The sequence below is a fragment of the Hydra vulgaris genome, chromosome 09 (assembly GCF_038396675.1).
Source record: "Hydra vulgaris chromosome 09, alternate assembly HydraT2T_AEP".
Lineage (NCBI taxonomy): Eukaryota > Metazoa > Cnidaria > Hydrozoa > Anthoathecata > Hydridae > Hydra > Hydra vulgaris.
Genome location: NC_088928.1, coordinates 34390001 through 34401383, shown reverse-complemented (window position 1 = coordinate 34401383; position 11383 = coordinate 34390001). Strand labels below are relative to the sequence as shown.

At 26.9% G+C, this 11383-nt stretch overlaps 1 protein-coding gene across 1 annotated transcript in view; it reads right to left on the bottom strand.

Moving 5' to 3' along the window:
* Window positions 1-235: 235 nt before the first annotated feature.
* The window catches only part of LOC100203991 (two pore channel protein 2), a 33753-nt gene continuing 22605 nt past the window's right edge, over window positions 236-11383 (bottom strand). Inside the window, exons 9-18 of the mRNA XM_065805478.1 lie at window positions 10057-10258; window positions 8258-8402; window positions 6348-6512; window positions 6131-6195; window positions 5950-6031; window positions 5807-5876; window positions 5481-5706; window positions 2722-2812; window positions 2519-2638; window positions 236-613 (exon numbers count right to left, since the gene is read on the bottom strand). Of these exons, the coding sequence (XP_065661550.1) occupies window positions 337-613; window positions 2519-2638; window positions 2722-2812; window positions 5481-5706; window positions 5807-5876; window positions 5950-6031; window positions 6131-6195; window positions 6348-6512; window positions 8258-8402; window positions 10057-10258 (1443 nt within the window). The 3' untranslated portion in view covers window positions 236-336. The remainder of the gene's footprint in view (window positions 614-2518; window positions 2639-2721; window positions 2813-5480; window positions 5707-5806; window positions 5877-5949; window positions 6032-6130; window positions 6196-6347; window positions 6513-8257; window positions 8403-10056; window positions 10259-11383) is intronic.

Genomic DNA, 11383 nt, shown 5'->3' with positions numbered 1-11383 from the left:
CAACAATCAACACACTCAAAAATATTTATTTTAATTAGCCAAGAAAATATAAAAAAATAAATCATATACAACATATCTATAAACATATATTAAAAACGTTTACAATATTTATATTTTACAATATTATTATTTAATTTTTTTTATATATAATTATTATAATATTAAAACATAAATTAAAAAAAAATTATACATTTAAAAATGTAAATTATAAACATTTAAAAAAATATTGAACAATTTGCAACTTTAAGATTATCAGTACAAAGAAAAAACATAAACAAAGAAATATTAGTGTAACAGAATAAAGAAAACTGTAAAATAAATCGTTTTATAATTTTTTTAAAGAAAATCTAGATTATTTATTTTATCTTTTTTGAAAGTACTAGTTGATTGAAATGCAATTGGCTCTAAATCATCAAAGTCATCATTAAATTCAACTCCTATATCTTTTTCATCAAGCTCGTCTTCAAACATTTGTTGTAACAAATATTCTGCATTATTCCACTGGCTTTTACGAAGTTGAAACGTCATACCTGATTTATTAAGATATTCCTGTATATTGAAGTCGCTGTCAAGATTAGCAAAATCGATTGTATCACTCACTGACAAAGTTGGCCTATAATAAAGATTGCATTATTCACTGACTAAGTTGACCTATAATAAAGAATGCTTATAACTAACAAACTGAGGTCACATTTTGAATTTTTTTTTTTTTACTTTGCATTTTATTTAAAAAATATTAGCTTTTAAATATAATTATACATTTATACATGATTTCAACTATTAGGTAACCAAAAAAGTTCGTGCGGTTTTTGGTAATCGAATTGTTTTTAGCATTTTTTACAACACCCACATCGCACAAGGCAAGTAGCTTTGTTGCGTAATAGAACGCGTGTGTCACGCGCAGTTGCTGCATATATAGTGTAGGCTTGTAACGAGCTTACAGGAAAGGTTTTGTGTAAAGAAAGGATGGCAACCCAACCAACGATTATTCGATCTTGCTTACTTTACGAGTTCAAACTTGGAAGGAATGCTACACAAGCGGCCAAAAACATCTGCACAGCATTTGGAGAAGGTACAGTAAGTGAACGCACAGCACAGAAGTGGTTTCAGCGATTCTCTTCGGGAGATGAGTCCATCGAAGACCTGCCGCGTTCTGGACGCCCATTGTTGGTTGATGAGGATGAACTGAAGGACGCTGTCGAGTCTGACTCCAGCTAAACTTGCCAAGAACTTGCAGTGAGGTTTGCTGTGAGTGTTGAAACCATCCGCCTGCATCTGCATGCGATTGGGAAAGCGTGGAAGCTGAGTCGGTGGGTTCCGCACAAATTGTCGATTGACAACAAGAAGCAACGGCTTACGATCTGCACATCACTCTTATCACGCCACAATGTTGAGCCTTTTCTTGATCGTTTATTGACATGCGACGAAAAATGGATTGTGTACAACAATACCAAGCGTTGCTACCATTGGTTGTCCCCCGATGACCCCATCCCAAAGACACCCAAGCCCAATCTCCACGAGCGGAAGGTTTTGCTCTGCATTTGGTGGACTACAGCTGGTGTGGTGCATTACGAGCTGCTCCCAACAGGCCAAACCATTACTGGACTGGTCTACTCAGCACAGCTGCAATGAGTTCACGACCTGTTGCTTGTAAAGCAGCCTGCACTGGTGCACAGGAGAGGAGTTCTGCTTCTCCACAACAACGCGAGACCGCACACCGCTCGCGTGACTCAGGACAAGCTCCAAAGCCTTGTTTGGGAGAGTTTGCCTCATCCACCATACTCGCCAGACCTCTCCCCTACTGATTTCCATTTTTTCCTTTCCCTGGGAAATCATTTTAAAGGACAGCAGTTCCGAGACCAGGACGCGGTTGAAATGGAGTTGAAAGCTTTTATAGACTCAAAGGACCGAGAATTTTTTAGAAGTGGAATAAATAAGCTTGTTTTACGTTGGGAAAAGGTTTTAGATGCTAATGGTGACTATTTTGATGAATAAATGTACTTACTTTTGTCGTTTTGTGTGTTTTTATTATATACGGAAAAACCGCACGAACTTTTTTGGTTACCTGATACTATATATAATTTTATAATATATTATAATTATGGTGTCACTCGTTTGATCAAGTGATGAACAAGTGACACCATTTTTATCAATCATCAGCTTATTATCACCGTTATTGTTCTTGTTATAACAGTATTATTACTTTTTTAAATCTTTTACATCCTACCAAGTTTTAATTCTATTTTAATTCTAAATTATTTTAAAATGGTTGAGAGTATTAAAATTTTAAAATAAGATTCCATTTTATTTTTTTTTATGATTCCATTTTATTATTTTTAATTTAAATACAAATACTAATTCTTAAAATTTCTCAATTTAATTAAAATTACTTGTGAAACAAATAAGTTAAAAATAGTGAGAACATTTTTCTCGAATTTATTTTTAAAAAGATGAGTTAAAAATTTTTTTACAAGCATTAAAAAAAAAATAAAAAATAAATAAAAAAGTTAAAAATTACTCAGCATTAGATGTGACTTTTCCTTTCTCTAGTATTTTCTTCTCCAACGCTAATTTAGAATTCCGTTTTGAAAGCGAATACTGAACAATGAATGCTTCCAAGATAAATGCAACAAAAATACTAAGAGAAATATAAATACATATATAAAAATCAAAACACTCATTAGAAAAAAACGCGAATACAAAAATAGATAAATAACTTACTTAAGGACAACAATAACACAGAGGAAGTGGAATGACACAAAGTAAATTCGAGCGAACGAGTTGGTTGCACGAACAAAACCATCGGTTATAACTTTATACAGTTAAAGTGAAATAACAAACAATATAACAAAACAATAAAAATATTATTTATTTATAAAAATGATATTTATTATTAATATATTATTAATAATATTAATATATTATTAATAATATTAATATATTATTAATAATATTAATATATTATTAATAATATTAATATATTATTAATAATATTAATATATTATTAATAATATTAATATATTATTAGTAATATTAATATATTATTAATAATATTAATATATTATTAATAATAAATATCATCATTATTAATTATAAAATATTAATATTAAAATATCATTAATTATAAAACATTATTAATTTTTCCAACATGATCAAAAATGTAGCCATATTATAAATTTGCTTTGTGCATTAAATTGTATTTATTTAAACCCAAAAGTGTACAAAACTATTTCAGAATTAATTTATATTTCATAGACTTGTTTCTCAGAGTAGCGTATTTGTTTGTCAAGGTGTTACTTACGGTGTACTTACAGAGTACAGTTACAGCGTTTGTCAAAGCGTTTTTGAGTTACAGGATTGAGCGAGGGTTGTAACAATAATTTACTGACCCCTGTGACCTTAGTTGTAACAACAAATAGCCTCCTGGTTCCATGACCTTTTGAAAAATTTCATACTTGCACTTTAATACAGTTGCAAGTTCTTGCAAGATATTAGATGTTTTAATTAATATTATAAACCTTATGATAAAACAACTTTCCAACATCTTGTTCTATTGCTATATTGTTAACTGTAATAACAGAAAGATTCTATTGAGTACTAGATTAAGAAAGTGGGCATGAGCCCCACTTTCTTAATCTAGATTGATTTTGATATTTATTTAAGAGCTTTGATAAAATCAGTATACCAAACTTTGAAGGCTTTTGATAAAGTCTGGTATGCTGGTATTCTCATAAGCTTACTTCAGATTGCAAAAGTTTTTAAAATTATCAAATCATTTCTTTCTAACTACAATATCAAAGTCATTTTTGATAGAAAAAATTTCTAATAATTCTTGGGGTACCACAAAATTCCACCCTTGACTATGCATTATTTCTCAATTATTGATCATTCTGATAATCTTACATTCGAAGTGTTGATGACATAACTATATACTCTAGCCATGACAATAACTATATACTCTAGCCATGACAAAAAAAGTCACTTTTTGATCATTTGGAACACGTCTTAGATATAATCTTTAATATAATCTTAAATACTATCTTGTTTCTATGACAACCTGAGGCATGAAGTGACTTGTGAATTTTAATTCAAACAAAATTCAGTTTTTTACTATTAATAATTATTGCAATATTGTTGATATTGCTATATTGATAATGGCGACACTTGTACCTAGTCCTTTACTTTATACTTTCTCAAATTATATTTCTCTACTAAATCTCTCATAGAAACCATATATACATTTCATTGATAAGTTAGCATTTATTATAGTTGCTTTACTTTATTGCGTCATTATCTTACTTCTGATTCCATTCTCAACCTCTATAAGTGGCTTAATGTCTCTGCTTGTATGTCATCATATATTTGATATGGTTCTAACAAGGCCCTTTCTCTTTTAAACAAGGTCCAAAAAATGCATTGTAAATGTTTTTGGATCTAGCAGTCAAGCTTGAAATTTTATCCCATTGTTGTAAAACTGCATCTTTTTCTTTTTTCTGCAAACACTACTGCAGTTACTGCTCAACCAAGCTATCATCTCTGGTTCCAACCAGAATCTTGAATGACTTGTAATTCAATAAGTCAAAACTTTTTAATGTAACTGTTCTTTCATTTTATAAAGTATTTTACTCAATATTTTAGAACAATAGTGCTTTAGAACTTTCTCCTGCCTTCATGCTTTCCTGACAATTTAATTTTTAAATCATATTTCAGCTATTTTATTGACCTTTATTTTGCTTGCAGCATTGTTAATGTAAATTAACAAAAAATGACTTAAAACAATGTTTGACCACAAAGATGACATATCGCAAACACAAGCAGCTCAGAAATTTAAATCAAGCCAAGAATATATCAGCAAAACATTGAAAACAAATTCATTATTCAGGCCATTCCATTAAGAACTTATCAACTATATTGAATTTCTTTAATTCCTGACAACAAATAGTATTTTGCAATTAATCAGTTTGGATTAATGGAAATGACATTTATTATTCAAGTGATGTTTCTCAAACATTGGCAAGTGTCAATATTTACCACTGCAAAATATGAAAAAAATGACTTGTTTGGATTTGCTTTTCCAGTAAAGGAATATATTCACTAATATTCAGACAAATTAGCTTTGCAATCATTAAGAGGTCAACAAAATCAACAAAAATCACTGTATCAAGAACAAAAAAATCCATTTAGCAAAAAAGCATCGTTCTGATGACATCATAATGATATTTTTTTGATCAGATCAGGCCAAGATCATCATTCTGATAATCTTGGCCTGATCTGGCATTGTCTCATTATGCAAAATCTGTACAAAACTATGTAAATGAAAAAAGGATCAATTTTGTAAAAAGAGAAGAACCCTGCAAATGTGTGTGCGCGCGCGCGCGCGCGTGTGTGTGTGTGTGTGTGTGTGTATATATATATATATATATATATATTAAATATACAAAATTTGTTTAACTGCTTTTTTTTTAATTAGAAAAAGATACTGTGCCACTGATTCACATTCATTAGATCAAATAGAATGTTAAAAGACTTGACAATATTATTAAAGTTTTTTTCACAATATTTTAACCTAGCAAACTCAGAATCTTTCAACTTTATATTTCCACAAAACTCATTTGATGATATATTGCTTGTATTATAAGCAACATAACCATGTATAAGGTTGCTGAAAACTTCCATCCCAACAATACCATATATATAATATAGTATCTAAAGAAAAGAAATCTATTACAAATTATTTTGAAATTTGTATAATGTATTAATATTTGTATTAATGGAGTAGAATAACAAAATTAGAAAGAATTCTTACAAATACGATCCCCCCATAAGTAATTATAGCTGGTCCGATTTGTATAATGGTCTTCAAGATAACATTTAAACTAAATGAAAAAAATAGTTTGAAAAAGTCAACATTAATATAACTTATATATGAACACACTAACTGATACATACCGATTGAAGTTTGCTACAAGCTTAAACAAACGTAGTATTCTAAGAATCAGTAAGCAGTCAACAATAAATTCACTATATCGAACTTTAAATAAAAAAATAAAAATGGTAAACGTTTAAACAGTTTTAAACAACTTTTAAAGTAGAAAAGAGTAAAAAATAAAAAAAATTAAAGAAAGACTACCAATCTCTGTAATTGATTTTAAAATATACAATAGGGTTGCAGGAACTATAACAGCAGTATCAAACCTATATTTCATATATATGAATATATATATATATATATATATATATATATATATATATATATATATATATATATATATATATATATATATATATATATATGATAAAAAAGATTATTTATTATTTAAAACTATAAGATTATATAAAAACTATACCTGTTTATTATATTCCTTGAAAACTCTTTTGGTCCAAAAGTGTAGAACTTAAGAAAAATCTCAATGTTGAAGAGAGTCAGAAATAAAGGCTCAATAATTTCATAGTTCAAACCAATACTGATGGCATTCAAAACAATTACCATATCAAAAAAATATGCAAAAAATCTAAACGTAATTTATATATATATATTTATATATATATATATAATACACACACATATATACACACATATGTGTGTTATATTATATTATGTTTATATACAAATATCTTAACATACTTATACATATAGATATATATCTTACATAAATATCTTTGCATACTTACACATACATACCTAGCTCAAAATCCAGATATCATGCATATAAAATCCAAATAACATAAGTATGATATCATTTTATAAGTATGATGCATTACACCATCATTTAACATATACAACTATACTTACCATAGCTTTCTACCATGTACAACCATACTTATCATGGCTTACTACCATGAGCAAATATTATATTTATTTAATAGCAAGTATAATTCATGTGCATTAAAATCAAAAGTTAATTAAAAAGTCAAAAAAACAAATTTAGCCAAAGTTAATGAAAAAAATTTTTATATATATATAAAAACTATTTTCATTATAAAAATGAGCTTAAAGAAAAAAAAAAAAAAAAAAGGAAAATAACTTAAAGATAAAATGTTAATGGTTTCAAACTATTAAAATTTCATGCAACACTAAGTATGCAAAGATATTTGTGTGTGTGCGTAAACATGTATATATATATATATATATATATATATATATATATATATATATATATATATATATATATATATATATATATGTATATATATATATATATATATATATATATATATATATATATATATATATATATATATATATATATATATATATATATATATATGTATGTATATATATATATATATATATATATATATATATATATAAATATATATATTAGGTCTACTGGAAAGTTCTGTCCATTTTCAAAATAAAATATATCACTTTATAATGAAGATAAACGTAAAATAACTTTATTTGAGTTAACTTGCTATACATGTATGAATATGTTAAACGATAAAAATAATGAGCCGAACATGCGCTAAATAAACATGTGCTAACGTGTTGAAAGTTGTTTTTATGGAAAGGACAGAACTTTTCGGTAGACCTAATATCTATACATATAAATATATACATATAAATATATACATATACATATATATATATACATATATATATATATATATAAATATATATATATATATATATATATATATATATATATATATATATATATATATATTCATATTTTATGTATGTATGTATGTATATACAACATATACTAGATAGGAAAGACATTTATTATAAAACTAAATAAATTTTAAATGTCACCTAAATCTTAAAAACATTACATTAGTTGTGTGATAAACTTTATCATTTTTAAAAAAGATGCTCATCTTTTATATTTTTTTGTACTTTTATTTTTTTATTTTCATATAAAGTGTGATACATCGCCGGATGTAGCTATAGACGCAGTGGAGTAAAGTAAAACTGCTTAAAAATAAAGATAACCATTTTATATTACCCGTTTTAATTTTTTCTGCAGTCACAACAAGTTAGAAATGTTACATTTATATGTAACAATTCATAATACTTTAAATGTAACAATTTATAATACTTTATATGTAACAATAATAAGCTAATAATGTAAACATAAAGAATAGTATAGGCTAAATTATTTGATTAAACACATGCAATATATTTATTGTATCACCATACTGCATATGTGATAATTGGATAATGACAACAAACGTGATAAAAATTGATTACATAAAAACTAATATTAAAAAACATCAACAAAAAAAAAAAACATTAAGTGTAACTAATATTTACTTATGTTTGACACACTTCTGCAACCAGACCCCAACTTTTGAAAAATATATATTTGGTGTTAAGCGCATAAATATATGTCCTTTAACATTTATGGAATCCATCTTGATATGCAACAGATCACAAAATTGAGAAAAACTATTGAATCCTAAATACAAATAGTGTATATAACAATATTAAAATATGTTAACATGATAAAATATGCTAACATGATAATATATGTTAACATGACAAAATATATTAACATAATAAAATATCTTAACATGATAAAATATCTTAACATGATAAAATATCTTAACATGATAAAATATCTTAACATGATAAAATATGTTAACATTAGTGATTTCGCCGGTTAACCGTTTCAAAAACCGGATAACAGTTCCCATCATTTTGCGGTTAACCGACTATTCGGTTACGGAGGGGGTAAATAAAAGGAGGGGGGATTTTTTATAAAAAATTTTAATTTATAAATTCAAATTAAAAAGTTTTTTACAAAACACGAATAAAACTTTTTAGTTCTAGCGCGGCTTGCTGTCAAATGCACATTTTCTATCAGCCGTTTTATCATAATTTCAATATAATTTAATTTGCTTTTACTTTGGTGAGAAATAAAAAGTTCGACGATTTTTAAAGCTTGTTTTCGCTGAACTTTTTTGTTTTTATTTGTAACTGATATAATTATTTTTTAATTTTTAGGCCGATTTTTATAGAGTTTTTTTTTTTATAAATTTAACTTTGATAACAAGTAAAAATTAATAAACGGGGGGGGGGTCTTAATAAGCTTGGGGTGGGTGGGAAAAATAATCAAAAATTAATAAACGGGGGGAGGGGGAGAGGGGGGGAGGTGGGGGGAGGTGACGTTTATTAGGAACTCGAGAGTAAAAACATGGAAAAAGACATTACAAAAAAATTACACATAAAGTCGTACAAACATATTAACAACCACTATCAAATATATATGCACTATAATTACAAAGCCACTTGACGTCACGGAACATTCTAACGTTTAACTTAATATAATTACAAATTATAAGCCCTGCAAATTTTTTTATATCAAAATGTTTTAATATCAGCGGATTTTTAAAAGCATTCTCTCATATAAAAACATTTGATCAGGAAAAGAAAGATGTTATTAAGTTAAATTGCGTGTATTTAAAAAACTTATTGTTATGCGGACATAGATTGAAGCATGGATAAACTTGAATGTTCTCAAAACATCTTGGTCCGGAAAATAATTTAAAGAACATTTGATAACACTAAAATACCGCCAAATCTACAAATAAACGAATTCTATTGGTTCAAAAAACACGCTGAGTAAGCAAAAAAAGTTCCAGAATATTCCGAAAAATCTTTCTTAAAAATGAATTGTTAAAGTTGCATAAGTAATAAGTAATACTTTAAGATTTCTATTGTAAATTGTTATAATCTTTCTTAAAAATGAATCGTTAAAGTTGCATAAGTAATAAGTAATACCCTGAGATTTCTATTGTAAATTGTTATAAGAATATATTATCAAACAAAACTGATTAAATTAACATTTAAATTAATAAAAGAAGTTTCTAATCTTTTATCAATTAAGATATGTCAAACAATATGCGTCATAAGTAAGTTGTTACTTTCTATAAAAATTTTAAGTCGGTTTTTATTATTCGAAAATAGATATTTGATATTCGAAGAAAATCCGGTTAACCGAAAAACCGGATAACCGGCGAAATCACTAGTTAACATGGTAAAATATATTAACATGTAAAAATAATATAAGCATTAATATTTAATTTAACAAGTTGAAGTAAAAGCAGTACCTATAACATTTTCTTGATTTTCATCAAGCACTTTCCAATATAAGACGGCTTGTAATGGATCCATTTTTGGCCTTAGAAAATAGAGTAAATGCTTCCATTTAGAAAATGTCAGAACCCATGTGGAACCGTGTTTGACCTTCAAACAATCGAAAGCTAACTTCATGTTGCGACGTTTGCGGTACACAGATGCCATAACTCCATTCTTTGAAACAAAACACAAAAATAAATAAATTAGAACTAAAATCGGTAAATTCTAAAAACTGTAAATAATAAAAAAAAAAAAAAAATGTACTGAATGTTTATATGACCAATTTTATGTTTTAAATTAATCTTTCAATCAAGATAATGTTTACCATATTGTTAGCTGAGAAACAAGAGGCCATATATACACTTTTTTTGATTCCAAGAAAATCAAATTTTAAATTTAATTTGTAAACACTTTTTGCCAGAATATTTTGCCTAATTTTTAAAATATTTTAAAAAGTTGTATCATTCTTGAGACTAGATTTATTGGACGCATACCCCATTGATTGTTGAATATCTATTGATAATAAACAGAAAAAACACAATGTGGACATACAGTCTTTTGGTACTCGGCTGACGATACGTGATACAAAATAAAGCATACATTTTGGCATTTTTAAAAACATTTACAGGCAATAAAAATCAATTTCTCTAACAATAATAACTTAACACATTGTTTAAAATTTTAAAAATATTTCTACTTAAGTTTGCCTTTTTATTATTTTTTTAAGATTTTTAAGTTTATAACAACTTGAAATGAATTTTTTCAAATTTGAAACATTCAAATGTGATTATGTAAGAATACTCTACTTTCAAGACTTTTTTCAATTTTATTTTTTCAAATAGCGTCTTTTGTATTAACAAGTACTTGTTAATAACTATATATTTTTGAATAAATAACAACTAGAAAAAAACAAACAAACAAACAAACAAACCATACCGTATCATTGTTGTCCATAATTAGCCAGCTAACCAATAGAATAAAAAAAGTTGGTTTTCTGACTAAAGATCCTAGTTTGCCAACATAAAAGGATGTATAGTATAGGGGAGTCAAGGGTATAGTGTTCCTCTATAGACACACATGTTAAAAAAAAGCTCCTTAAATTTGCAAAAGAACCCCTAAATTGACTGCCCCCTGCCTCTAGTTGGGGTGTGTGGGCTCTGGGTTGTAGGGTTGTTTTCAATATTACTGATCTTGCATTAAACTCATTTTTTACAGATATAAAAAAAAGGTTCGCCCAAAGTAAAGTTTATTTTTATTTGATTCGTCATTAAATTTTTTTTTTTTAAATAAAAAGTAAAT